This window comes from Dasypus novemcinctus, chromosome 7, assembly GCF_030445035.2.
Source record: "Dasypus novemcinctus isolate mDasNov1 chromosome 7, mDasNov1.1.hap2, whole genome shotgun sequence".
NCBI classification, from domain to species: domain Eukaryota; kingdom Metazoa; phylum Chordata; class Mammalia; order Cingulata; family Dasypodidae; genus Dasypus; species Dasypus novemcinctus.
The window spans coordinates 78807394-78822330 of record NC_080679.1 but is presented as its reverse complement, the minus strand read 5'-3'; the positions used below and the strand labels follow the sequence as shown (position 1 = coordinate 78822330).

At 37.7% G+C, this 14937-nt stretch overlaps 1 protein-coding gene across 4 annotated transcripts in view; it reads right to left on the bottom strand.

Annotated features, from left to right (window-relative positions):
- FASTKD1 (FAST kinase domains 1) overlaps positions 1 to 11910 on the bottom strand; it is a 51981-nt gene extending 40071 nt beyond the window's left edge. Inside the window, exons 1-4 of one of the 4 annotated variants that reach the window (XM_058300680.1) lie at positions 11636 to 11910; positions 8925 to 8994; positions 5917 to 6440; positions 2690 to 2758 (exon numbers count right to left, since the gene is read on the bottom strand). In XM_058300680.1, coding sequence (XP_058156663.1) covers positions 2690 to 2758; positions 5917 to 6251 — 404 coding nt within the window. In that variant the 5' untranslated portion in view covers positions 6252 to 6440; positions 8925 to 8994; positions 11636 to 11910. The remainder of the gene's footprint in view (positions 1 to 2689; positions 2759 to 5916; positions 6441 to 8924; positions 8995 to 11635) is intronic. The other 3 variants (XM_058300679.2, XM_071216305.1, XM_012526083.4) reach the window with 3 other exon arrangements.
- Positions 11911 to 14937: the final 3027 nt, after the last annotated feature.

The window sequence follows — 14937 nt, the reverse complement described above, 5'->3', positions numbered from 1 at the left end:
TCTGAGGCACTAGTAATGTTTTGTTTCTTGATCTTGGTGCTATATCAAAGCAGTCAGTATGAAAATTTATTGAGCTGTATACTTATGATCAGACTCAAATGATGTAATAATTCAATAAAATGTTCACTTTTAAAAAACATACATAGCAAACAAATGCAATGTGTGAACCTTATTTGGATACTGATTTAAACAAACTGTCACTTTTAGGGAGTGGATGCGGCTCAAGCAATTGGACCCCTGCCTCCCACATGGAAGATCCCAGGTTTGGTTCTGGTGCCTCCTAAAGGAAACAAACAACGCGCAAAAACAAAAAGCAAACAGACAAGGGAGCCAACCACTGATGTGGCTCAGTGGTTGAGTGCTGGTCTCCCACATATGAGGTCCCAGGTACAATGCCCAGTCTTGGTGTCAAAAAAAAAGACACCTTTATAGAATAATCAAGAAAATTTGAACACATACCAGGTTTCAGGAGATATTAGGAATTATTTTTAATTTTTATAGGTATAATAATGGCATTGTGGTTATATGTATTTTTAAGAGTCCAGAGATACATACTGAGTTATTTACAATAATGAAACGATATAAATTATGATTGGATTAAAAATAAGGCCTACATTCTATAATGTTTACCTAAAGAAGAGAAAAAAAGACAAAAAAAATTTAAAGACAGAAATATGAGAGATATCTCAATGAAATACATCTGAATCATTACAAATTATATTCATAGAACATAAATTAAGATATTTTAGCAAAATCACTGTTTAATAGCAATTTTTTGTGGTTACCTCACAGGGACACAAAAATGAATGCTCATTCCATTAAGACTATTAGAAATTCTATATATGGAATACAAAGTAGGGTTTTAAAATTGTTCATAACTTAGCCACGAATAAAAATTATCATATAGAGCAAAGTTATTACACTGAGCTATTTTGGCTTTTTGTTTATTTGGTTTTTTTAGGAGGCCTGGAGACTGAACCTAGGACCTTGTACATGGGAAGCAGGTGCCAACAACTGACATTCTTCCACTCCCCAAAGAGTGCTGGATTTTGTTTATTTGTTTTTAGGAGGTACCGGAAATTGAACCCAGGACCTCGTATGTGTAAAACATGCACTCGACCACTTGCACTACATCTGCTCCCCAACACTGAGTTATTTGGAAATGAAAAAAAATATAAAAGATCTGACTTACCAGAAAGTACACTTGTACATTTATAATTTAATTTCCATTAACAGCTGTATTTTAAAAGAAAATCATCTGTTTACAACTGATTTGTTCAAGCAGCATAATACATGTAACACTAAATGTTGCTTTGAAGAGTTTTGAGATATTATCGACAATGATCAAATTTAACACCAAAGATGCAAGAGTTTAAACTGTTCATGAAAGGATTAAGATTGCTCTGCTTAATCTCAATAAAAGGATACTAGAGAGGGTGCAAGAATGGAGAAGATAAGAAGGTAGACAGGTTTAAGTAATGAGATGAACTAAAATCACAATTTAGCAAATGAAGGCATACTTTCTAAGCCCAAAGAACTGTTTAAAGCCTGTTTAATTTAATCCAGCCCATACAACAAAGGCCTAGATAGCTGGCCAAGTAAGACTAATTGTAAGACGTTATCATGGTTCAAGCTTTAAGAAGAAATATGCTTTAAAAAATTTTTTTTAATTCACAATACGAGTGTCTACCCCTCTCTGTCTACAAATAGCCTCTTGTTTCTCTTTTATTTTAGTCAATTCTTTCCTTTCTGCCCTACATTTCTATTTGGTTTAGAGGGAGAATTGTTCTGTAGTTGTTTCTTTTTTTAATCTTCCTGCCTCCTTTCCTCACTAACATTCGCTTTATTCCCCTAATAATGGACCTCATCCATCGAGAATCCCTAGGTTAAATTCAAAGTTTTTGAAAGTAGCTAAAACTTAACAAAAATAAGCTCTGCTATATCCTCTGCTGCTTTATAAATGGAAATCCGCTTCATATATACTTAAAGAATTGACTTCTCTATACTTATAAGGGTACCTTGAACACATTTCACATTTTTAGACGATTATCAATTAAGGTAATGTGCTGAAAATATAGCTATGTATAGTATGCAGTATAAGAAATAAATCAGAATAATTACTATCTACTGTAGCGGACCTGAAACTTGCTTTTTTAATAAAGCTCCTAATGTTACCTATGAGCTTTGCTCATTGCATCTCCATAAAGATGCAGTGACAGAAAAGTAGCTACAGTTGCTCCTATACAGTGTTATATGGCCCTCCTTCCTACTAAACTGTTATCTTCTTTTTCTCCTTTAATGGCTTTTGCACTTCTAGCTTTTTAATCATGCAGCCAATTGATCAGATTAGAGCATCTTTTCTTTCTGAAGCAGAACTCTTCCAAAAAAGTCTAAAAAAGGCTATTCCATGGATAGCTGGACTCTATTTATATTTTGATCAATTATATATATGGAAAAGCATGCTGTTTCCTGTTCTTAAAGACAGAATATTTGAAATACTTTTCTCTCTTAAAAAGAAAACACACATACACAATCAAAAAGCACCCAAACTAAAATGAGTTTAAATATATATTTTTCAGTGAAACTTGACAGACAGGCAGTAGCTCCCCACTCTTTTCCTGCATGATTTCACTGTGCCAACCCTGAAAGGATAACCCTTGATCTTAGAAAATGAACCCAGAGTACTTGCCTTTCCAGTCTTCTCCATGCTTCTGTTATTAGTGCCTCTACTAGAGGGTCATGGGCCTCAACAGCAAACCTCAATGAAAACAAAAGAAAACAATTCTCCATAAATAAACATTTCCTAATCATTAAACACATATGCAGATTTATAATGCAAAGTGAATTTCAAGTTCTTTTCCCCTTACACAGTCAGTCTTTATTTCTGTTTCATTTCCATTTCAGTATTCCAATTTCCTGGTACCGTCTAATAAACATCTACCACTTTACTCCATTCCCTTTTCACCCTTTTATCTTCTCATTCCAAGGCTTTCCACTAGTGACAACGAACATGTTCAATGATACATTTTATGTTAAAAATAGACAGACTATTTATTACTTTTTCTGATTATAAAAATATTTTATAGGAGAAAGTTTGTAAAATAAATAAAAACATATAGAGGAAAATAAAAATCATTTATAACCCTGCTACTCATAAATAGCTCCATTACCATGGAGCAATTCTTTCCAGTTCTTTTTTCTATAGCTAAATGAAATACACATATTTATTTTATACTTCTGTATCCTGCCTTTTTTTAGTAGATTAATGTTATATTGTGAGCATATGCCCACAGATTAAATAATCTCCAAAACATGATTTTTAATGATTGCATATTATTCCATTATGTCAATGTGACATCATTTAGTTAAATATTCACCAATATTACACTTTCAGTTTTTCAATATTATAAACCATGCTATGATGAATAACCTTCTATAAGCATCTTTACATTCTCTTGGATTACTTTCTTAGGGTAAATCTTAGTAAAATATTAGGTCAAGGGGCATTTTTAAAGCTCTTGCTACATATTGTACCAGCAGTAGCATGTAAGAGTTCCTATTCCATTACACCTTCACTAAAAATACTTAAATATATATATACACACACACACACACACACACACACACAGATAGGAAACTAAGGCACATATATCATGTATTTTATATATATCTCTTTTTTTAACTAATTTGCAACATCTTTATAATATCAATTCTATATTATTTTGTTTCTAAAAGTCAAACACTTTCAGGTTGAGTCATGAAGCAAAATCTAACCACCTGCAGTTTAAAAAACCTGAAAACAGGGAAGCAGCTGTGGCTCAATCAGCTGGGCTCCTGTCTACCCATATGGGAGGCCCTGGGATCGCATCCCAGGCCTCCTTGTGAAGGCAAGCCTCGTTGGCATACTGCAGAGAGCTGCCAGCCTGGGCGCCATGGAATGCCACAAGTCTGCAAGCACCACAGAGAGTCAACTCAGCAAGGTGACGCAACAAAAAGGGAGACAAGCAAAAACACAGAACGCCCAGCGAAAGGACAAGGAGAGCAGAGAGCAAGCAAGCGGCAAAGGGGGCGGGGGGAATAAAAAAACAAAACCTGGGAAGCAGTCTTGGCCCAGTGGTTAGGGCATCCGTCTACCACATGGGAGGTCCGCGGTTCAAACCCGGGCCTCCTTGACACGTGTGGAGCTGGCCCATGCGCAGTGCTGATGCGCGCAAGGAGTGCCCTGCCACACAGGGGTGTCCCCTGCGTGGGGGAGCCCCACGCGCAAGGAGTGCACCCGTAAGGAGAGCCGCCCAGCGCGAAAGAAAGTGCAGCCTGCCCAGGAATGGCGCCACACACACACAGAGCTGACACCACAAGATGACACAACAAGAAGAAACACAGATTCCCATGCCGCTGACAACAACAGAAGCGGACAAAGACGACGACGCAGCAAATAGACACAGAGAACAGACAACCGGGGTGGGGAGAAGGAGAGAGGAATAAAAAATAAATAAATAAAAACTAAAAACAAAATTGTATTCTATTCTTGAAATCCCTTCCTTATTAAAATATTTAAGAGGGAAACAGAGAAATGCAGTTTTTAGGCAGCATTTCACCTTGAGTGCCTCACAAACATAAGATGTGAAATTTTAATACTAACATTTTGCTGTTAATAAGACTAGGGAATGGCCCCCTAGCCTTAGATATTAACAGTATACATTAGTATACTTAGGGCTCTGAAAAGGCCTACAGTAAAGAACTGTTTAATTTTGCCAGATTCAAAGCAAAAAAGACAAATAAAGAATAAGAAATAAACCACACACAAGAAAAGATAAGATAAAAAAAGAAACAAAAGAATTTTAAAAAAAATTTTTTTGCCAGATTCAACATTTTCCAAACCAACATGACTACTGAAAAGGCAAAACTAACACTTGTCCTGGCAGGATTAGTGAAAAATTTTGCAACCTGAAAAAAACACACCAAAAAAGGGGAAATACCCTTTTTAGTCTAATAATAGTCCCCCAAACATAAGCAAAACCTAAAGTCCTGTCCTGTAAAGGCAGACTCCAATAAAAACAACTATATCTTTGACTTTTACAATGTTGACACTTACAAATATTTACTAAAAAAACCCTTGCAGGTTGGATAACCATGTGAGGAAACTGCTGTTTTTTCCAACAATGGGAATAATAAACACTCTTGCTTTTCTTTGTTTTATTTTCTTTTATATACCTGCTTGATCCCAGTTCCCTCTGAAGGCTGGACTTTCCATGCAACAATACATACAAAATTTCTTTTCTTTTAAATTTCTTTTCTTAATGCTCAAATTTATCTACTTTCCTTTGAAATCAAGGAAATTTTTTTTCCTTTCATATAACACCTATTAACAATCCATGGATTATAATCTATGAAACTTTGTTATCAAGTATAATTTAATCTATAAAATCATTTTATTCTCTTTTCCTTTGTTTTCAAGAACTGTTATTAGGAAACCACCCACCTATTGTACCAACAGACTCTAAAAAACATTTAGACCATCAATTTAATTGTGATAACCATGAGGCTACAAATAGGTCAACAAAAATACAATTTCCTAATTCGTTATTTTAAGGCATTAATCTGAATTCTGTTTACCTATTTTATCCATTCTCTTTAACCAATCATATGTCTATAAAATTCCACAATAATCCAGTTACATACAGCCAAAGTAAAGAATCTTTACTTTCACAATTGGTTATATACCAAGTTTGAAAATTGTGATACTATTAATAAGTGTCCAAGAATATCCTCTAACCGTCTTCAAAATATTAGATTGTCAGGAAAACTCTTATTAGAAAAAAAGAAATATTTTCATTTTAAAGAGACTTTAAAATGTTTCAAAATATAAAAATACACTATAATTATTTCCATAAAATCCAAAAATAAATTACTTACTGTTGCGTGATGTACAACACATTCACCAGGGTATCATCATTCATTAACCCTACTTTGTTTCTAGTTAAATTACAAAGACTAAGAAATTGGGGATGGTCTTTCACATATTCAACATTTTTTAACAAGCTGGTCTTCTGCTTTTGAAACTGCCAAAGTATATTAAATGCATATCCCACTTGCTTTTCCGAAAGTGTGGCTTTGTTTCTTTCAATAAGATCAAATACTTGTTCTTCATCTGTACACTTATTCATCTGGTTAATGAATGTTTCACAATTTGAAGGTCGAAATTGAAATATTCTCCAGGAAAATGGAAAAAGAGCTCTTAGACGATGCATTATTTGTAATCAATGAGTATAGAAAAAAGTTATCTTTTCATTTACATCACAAGTTTTCTTATGTAAAGAAAACCATTTGTAACTAGTCGTCAGTAGTAGTCATACAATATGCAGGTATAACAGTAACTTTTTCCTTCAGTATTTTGCTTCCATTATCACAATTCCAAATCCCATTCCAACATGCAGTTTCTGTAAAAGGATATGTTTAATATGGTTATTCTTTTATCATAAATATTAAGTTAATTCTGAAATTCAAATTAAAGTTAAGTTTTTCATGTATTACCTAGAGAGTCTGTTCTTAATCTGAATTAGATAGCAGGATTTGGCTGAAAATTAAATGTTCAGAAAAAGGGATTTCTTTCTGTACCTCATTTTTAAAAATATTTGCTGACTCTGACATTTACATGACGTTTTCAAATGACCAAAAAAGCAGAAGGGAAAAAAAAAAATCACTTAGAACTCTTTTGTTGTTTTTTTATTAAGAATAAATTTTTTAAAAATAAATATATTGCCTTTAAAGTTTCTAAGAAGATTAGAGCCATAGTAGAAACTCCTCCCTCCCCACCCCACCCCCCAAGGTCTCTGGTGTATTTGCTTCCAGAATAATTCCTTTTTCCTTTCTTTTTGTACATTAATAACACAAACAATTTAAGCACTACTAGTCTTAGATAAACTTTAACCAGTAAATGAGATGATTAAAGCACCAATCAAGACATACTGAGAAAACTAGGAAATGCAAAACTATGTGACTATACCAAATATCATTAATTGTATACTTAGGATGGGTTTATGCTATATTAATATGCATGAATAAAATCGATTTGTTAAAAAAATTCTGAATTGCACACAAAAAAAGAAATCTAGTAATGTAGCAAGACACACTGAAGCAATATAAAAGCCAAAGATAATTATGAAAAAAATTTGCTGTAAAAATTCTTTATTAAAAAAATATATATATACATTACAGGGAAGCAGATGTGGCTCAAGATATTGGGCTCTATTCCCTAGTAAGGGACCATGACATTATATTGGGCTTCAAATTTCGGGGAGTTCTGGATCACAGAGTGTTTCAACAATGGCAATGGAGGGATACTGGTATGGGATACCAATGACAGGTGATATATGACTGACAGGGAGCTGTACAGAACATATGTCCAGGGTGCATGGTAATGTTTGGATATACTCATAGTGGCAACAATTAAAAACCACAGTAGGGGGGGTACTGGGTTCCTGGCCAGTGGTGCTCTGTCGTGGTCCCTAGGGGAGCAGCGACAGTCTCCCAGGTACAGTGGTGGGGACCGGGAGGGAGTGAGGGTTCAACAGTGAGCCCCTGATACTAATGACTATGCTTGTGAGCTGATAAACCCAAAATAATAACAAGGCCTAGAGCAACTTTGTGCCTGGGAATTTCCTTCTGTCAGCCTTCATGTTACTCAAATGTGGCCAGTCTCGAAGCCAAACTCAGCATGTAAATGCAATGCCTTCCCCCCAGCGTGGGACATGACACCCAGGGATGAGCCTCCCTGGCAACGAGGGACCACTATCAACTACCAACTGATGATGCAACTGGAAAATGACCTTATACGGAAGGTTCAATGCGGATCAGCAGAATATCCATGTCTACATAAAATACCATGACTTTAAAATGCTGTTTGACCTAAAGTAAGGGGGAAATGGAAAGGAGAAATGAGTTTATATGGCTACGAGTTTCTAAAAAAGAGTCTGGAGGCTGGCAGAAGGTTTGCCCTCATGCACAACTGAGCAGAGTCAGAGAGACAGATAAAGCAGATACAACCCCCAGATATTGGTTCCTTTGAGGGCTAAAGAGACCCATGGGAGTTATGGTCATGGCCGATGGGGTTAACTACCAGGGCAGATGGCCCCTCTTTGGAAATGGTGTTTATGTGTGATGAATCTGGACTCAGATGGGATCTCCCTTCATAAGACTTTCATGCTAATGTGCTGGAGGTGCAGTTAATGTTGGGGTTTAAGATATATTTAGGGGATTTGAATCTCTGGACTGACAATGTGATAGCCAGATCCTGAGCCTCAACAGACTCCAGCACCTACAATCTGATTTATTGGACTTACCACACTCAGCTAAGATGGAGGTGAAGAAGGACAACCACCACACCATGGAGCCTAGAGTGATTACAACTGAAAATGGGAGGATTGCATCCAGCATCCAGGTGGAATCTGAGCCTCCTCTTGACATAAAGGTGCAATGGACACAACCAATCCAGTGTCCACATAGAAGAGGTGGCATTGGATTGGGAAAAGTGGACATAATGGACAAAGGGTATGGGGAAAGGCAGGAAGAGATGAGAGGTGGAGGCGTCTTCGGGACATGGAGCTGCCCTGGATGGTGCTTCAGAGGTAATCACCGGACATTGTAAATCCTCACAGGGCCTACATGATGGAATAGAGGAGAGTATGGGCCATGATGTGAACCAATGTATATGAGGTGCAGAGGTGCCCAAAGATGTACTTACCAAATCCAATGGATGTGTCATGATGATGGGAACGAGTGTTGTTGGGGGGGGGAGAGGGGGGGTGGGGGGGTGGGGTTGAATGGGACCTCACATATATATTTTTAATGTAATATTATTACAAAGTCAATAAAAAATAAAAAAATTAAAAAAAAAAAAAAAAAGATATTGGGCTCCCACCTACCATATGGGAGGTCCGTAGTTTAGCATCCAGTGCCTCCTCAAGAAGACAGCAAGCTGTGTGACTGGCAGGCCTGGCAAGATGACACAAGAAGAAAAACATAAGACACACCGCAAAGCAGGGAGCAGAAGTTCCCGGTGCCTCCAAAGGAGGATGAGCAGGACGGCAAGCTGATGCGACAGGATGATAGAAAAAGAGACCCAAGAGAAAAAACAACGAGAGATACAACAAAGCAGGGAACAGAGGTAGTTTAAGCTATTAAGTGCCTTCCTCCCACATCAGAGGTCCTCGGTTCAGTTCCCAGTGCCTCCTAAAGAAACAAAGACAGACACAGCAAGTGGAAACAACGAGGGGGTAGGGAGAGATAAATAAATAAAATAAATCTTTAAATATATATATATTATATATGAAATTGAAAAGCAATAGTTAGAAAAGCTGGGACTAAAATATTTTCTAACACTTCTGTAACATGTTACAATTTATAAAGGACTTTTAATATCTCCTTAAATTCTCTCAACTACCCTGCCAGGTAAATACTATCATTTCCCTTTTACAAATATGGAAACCTAGGTTCAAAATGGTTAAGAATCCCAACACCATACTTTACAGAATTAGAAAAGGCAATTACCAAATTCATTTGCAAGGGAAAATGCACCCAAATAGACAAAAGCATTTTAAAAAAGAAGAGCGATGTGGGAAGAATTTCTGCCTGACCTTGAAACATACTTCAAAGCTACAGTGGTCAAAACAGCATGGTAGTGGTATAAAGACATCAATCACTGGAATAAAATTGAGAACCCAGAAATAAACCCTCACCTATACAGTCAACTGGTTTTTGACAAACCTACCAAGTTAATGGTAACAGGACAAAACAGTCTCTTCAACAAATGGTGCTGGGACAACTGGATATCAACAACCAAAGGAATGAAAAAGGACCCATCTCATTCCTTACACAAGAGTCAACTCAAAATGGATCAAAGACCTAAATATAAAGCCAAGACCATAAAACTACTAGAAGAAAATTTAGGGAAACATCTTCAAGACCTTGTAGCAGGTGGTGGTTTCTTGGACCTTACACCCAAAGCACATGCAATAAAAACAAAAAAAATAGGTAAATGAGACCTCCTCAAAATGAAACACTTTTGCACCTCAAGGGTGAAAAGGCAGCCAACTCAAAGAGAGAAAATATTTGGAAATCACATATCTGATAAGGGTTTAATAGCCAGAAAATATAAATAGATGTTACAACTCAACAATAAAGACAAACAACCCAATTAAAAAATGGGCAAAGACTTAAAAAGACATTTGTCCAAAGAAATACAAATGGTGAAAAAACACATGAAGAAATGCTCAACATCCTAATGATCAGGAAAATGCAAATCAAAACTAAATGAGGTATCATTTCACACATATCAGAACAGCCACTATTAAGAAGACAGAAAACTACAAGTGTTGGAGAGGATGTGGAGAGATAGGAACACATATTCACTGTTGGTGAGAATGCAGAATGGTACAGTCACTGTGAAGGATTGTTCAGCAGTTCCTAAAGATGTTGAACAGACTTGCCACGTGACCCTGCAATACCACTAGGGGGTATATACCCAGAAGAACTGAGAGCAGTGACAGGAACAGACACCTACACACCAATGTTCATAGAGACTGTTATTCACGATTGCCAAAAGTTGGAAACAACCCAGGTGTCCATCAACAGATGAATGGATAAACAAACTGTGGTCTGTTCACACAATGGAATATTATGCAGCTGTAAGAAGAAATGACAACATGGATGAACCCGGAGGACATTATGTTGAGCGAAGCAAGCCAGATACAAAATGACAAATACTGTATGACTGCATTACTATGAACCAAATATATTGTGTAACAGGTTATATGATTAAAAAAAAAAATTATATGTATCCAGTACATTTAACTGAGAAACGTATGTTTTTATTCAACTGTTTTCTTTTTAGTTTGTTTACATTTTCAATTATTAAATGTATAAAATAAAGTAAAAAAAAAAAAAAAAAAGGTTAAGAAACTGCTAGCCCAACTGGAACTACAACCCAACTTTTTCTTCCCAACTTTTTCCAGAATAGCCTCATTCTATTAAAGCAACTCTGACCTAGTCTATCACTGAAAGTATGCCTCAGGCCCCTTTCTACTACAATACCAATCTATTCTTTCACGAGAAGAAACAGGAGGCAGTACATGCTACTTTTTGGTAACTAGTACAGCATCCTGACCCAAGCTGACCAGAGTCGTGCACGAACACAAAAAGACCTGCACAAAGGCAGAGGTATCCAGAACATTCGGTCCATTCACAATTCAAAGTGGAGGCAGCTCCAGGGTTAGAATACAAAGGTGTTAAGTCTCCAGCTCTGCTGTAACCGAGTGACGTCGGGGAAGTACCTTAACCCAAGTAACGGCCCATGAATGTAACTGAGAACAGGTACAGTGAAGGGTAAACAGTGCCGCTCTTTGTAAGTGACAGGCGTCCTCCGTGCCCGGCACCGAACAAAAAAATGAGTCTCCCGGATACCCGAGCCGGCGTGGGCGCAGCCCTGCCCTTGCTGCGGGGTCTCCGCCGAGAAGGTATTACGGGAAACGAAGCCTCTGTTTCTCAGGCGACCTCTGAGTCCCGGGCCCAGAAAAGTGACGGGGGACGGGGTGGAGGGAGAAAAACCACCACCAACCACTATCTGTTACTGACTAACCGGCAAGGACTTCCTTCCTCAACGCTGGGCAACTCTTCCGAAGGTCCGGGGGAAAGTTGGCTGGATTCTTAAAAGTCAGGACTGCAACCAGTCTCCAACAAAGGACGCGACAGGCTCGGTTGTCTCGCTCACCCTCAGGTCCCAAGGTTTTCAGCTTTTCCTCGACACGTATCACCTTTCCGTGGCGGAGTGTATCCGCAAACCAAGGAAAAAAATGCCGGGAGAGAGCGGCATGAGAGGCCGAAGCACGCACTACATATCCCAAAGGCCATCGCGGCGAACTCGGCGGAACCGACGTCGTTTACGTCGTTGGGGAAATTCCGGGACTTGGAGCAGCGCTTAAACAGTTTAAAAAGGTGTAGGTACTTTCGGTCAGTTCTTCTCAATTATCTGTGGGTTTTTTCTTCAGTTGTAGTGGATGATACTTTAATAATATATAATAAAGTGAGTTATTCAGTAACTAGAAGATATAAAAATGGAAAAGATGCATACAATTTTTTTCTTACTTTTTTCAACAAATATGAAATTTAATGGCCATAGAAGCATCTAAACTCTTATTCTCAATTTCTGCGCTTCTGTCGTGGAGAACGGGCACCAGTTTACAGACCACATTTTTTTAAAAAATTAACTAATTAATTTGTCTATTTATTTTAGCTACTGGGTCCCGGAATTGAACCCTGGACCTCCAGTGCTCAACCACTGAGGCACATTGGCTCCCACTTTATTGTTTTTAACAGCTTGTCTGTGATATAATTCGTACAACATGCAATCCACTAGTTTAAAGTGAACAGTTCACCAGCTTTAGTTTATTTACACCTATGCAACTATCAGGACAATGAATTTTAGAACTTTTTCAGCACTTCGGAAAGAAACCTCCTATGCATAAACATTCAGTCCCCATTCTTCCCTAGGCCCCCACCTCTAGGCAACTACTGATCACAGACTGCACTTGGCTAGCACTAATTAGGTTGTTTGAAGATAGGTCAATTGTTAATAAATTTGAAGATAAGGATGATCTGGATGCTCAGAAGGAGTTTTAGAATATGAGAAAAAGTAGTAATGAAACCTAATGTGATTTATGCTAATGCTCTGCAAATACCACCAGGAAACCACAGTTAAATGAAGTTGAGTTTGTTGACTGCTTGCAGTGAAGCAGAATGCACCCCCAGAGGGTGCCTTAATAAGATGTTAGAAAGAACTTATTATAGGATTTGGCCTTGTGTTAAGTGATCTTGGGAAGGGTTTAAGGAAAGAGGGCTTTGCGCTAGATTGGATGCCTTGGGGAAGGGGGATATTTCTATTATTAGGTATCTTGACAGATTTTTTTCTAGAAAGCAGGAGGAATGAGATAAAGTTAAAACTAACTGGCGAAGAAGCAGCAGTCACTCATATTAGCCAGAATATGGTCAGTTTTGTGGTTTGAACAATGTTCTTGTTCTTGTCTGAGTTTAATCACGAATACAGAATGGTCTTGTTCTTGTTTTAATCCATCAGTCAGAGAGTAGTCTTGCCTGATGTTGTAATGTGTATTTTTTTTTTAATATTCAACAAGAGATCACCAAGGCTTAGCTCTGAATGACAGGCCAGTTGCTGATAGTGCCAGGCCAGTTTCTTCACTGCTTGGGGCTGCTTTTCTCCTTTTCACCTGTTTGTAGAACTATAAGGAGACTGGCCTAAGGAAAATGAGCTGCACTTAATTAGGAGTGGGGGCAAGAAAAGGGGGAGACTGATAATGACATTATCATTTGATCATTCTGTACTTGAAGCATGAAACCCCCAGCTAACTATTCAGGGGAGAGAGTTTATCTTGTTACATTACTTTTAAAATATAATCATTTTAAAATTAAATTTAAAAATCCATTGTTTTATTTCTTTTTCCCTTCCCCTCCTCCCACCCTGTTATTTTTGCTGTCTGGTTGTCTTCCCTTCTCATTTTTCTTTCCCCTAGGAGTCACCAGGATTCAATCCTGGAGACTCCTGATGTGGGGAGATGTTTTCTGCCAATTGTGCCACCTCAGTTCCTGATCTCTGCTGCACTTCAATTCTCCCCTTTATCTCTCTTTTGGTGCATCATCATCTTGCCGCATGACTCACTTGCATGGGCACTGGCTCACCACACAGGCACTTGCACTCAGCACGCAGGCGCTGTCTCACCACACAGGCACTTGTGTGGGCACTGGCTCGCCTCACGGGCACAATTTCTCTTCTTCTTTTTCACCAGGAAGCCCCAGGGATAGAACTCAGGTCCTCCCATATGGTAGGCAGAAGCTCTATCACTTGAGCCACATCCACTTCCCTCTTAAGTACTTTTCTATGCATATGTTAATAAGTGGGAGATGAAAGAAAAAATTGGGTTTATAAAATAAGTAGTCTACTAATTTATCAACTATAATGATTTTAGAGGGAGATAGACTAAGTATATAAGTATTACATGAACCAAGTGGGTATAAGTATTGTGGGCAAACACTGTTCATTGCCTACCCAATAGACAGTTAAGAGCACAAACTGTCTGGGTTCAAATGTGACTCTACCACTTACTACCTGTGTGACCTTGCAAGTTACTTAACTTCTCTAATCTCAGGTTCCTTATATTAAAAAAAAAAAACAAAAACGGATCATATTGGGAGTAATACCTATCACATAGTCATTGTGAGGCTTAAAGAGAACAAGAGTAAGGCATGCAAAAAGTATTAGCTATTATTATTGGAGGGCATATAATAGTCAACCATTCTGGCTAAAGAGATGTAAAGGGACACCAAAGGGACAGGAATGGGGGAGAGAGTTTCCTTTCCTGAATGAGTTAAGTACCCCTTAACTTCTGCCATCTTCTTGCCCTGAACTTGGAAGTGGCAGTATAGCAGCCACTATGAATTTCTGAGAGGATAAGAATGAAGTAAAGGCCAAAATGAATGAAATACTAAATAAAGGTTTTAAATGTTAGTAGAAGAATAGAAAACAGTATTATTGGATACTGAGGGGAATGGAATTGGAAGGGGGAAGAAGAGATTAATAAATTTTAAGCCTCTATGGAATGTTCAAATTTTTACAATAGCTTATATTATTGTGCAATATATGTGACAGACAAATAAGTATGCATTTTGAAAGACCCCATTCCTCTCACCACAAGGACTGACATGATTCAGGTGAGGCCAAATCTAGTCTTCAGGTTCATGGCCTATTAGATGAGTAATGCTATCTGATATAATAAATAAAGCTAAAATGTCAGTAGAATTTTTAACATATGTCACAAAGAATTTGATTTCTCAATCATACCACATTCCAATGTGAGTATTCCTGGCCTG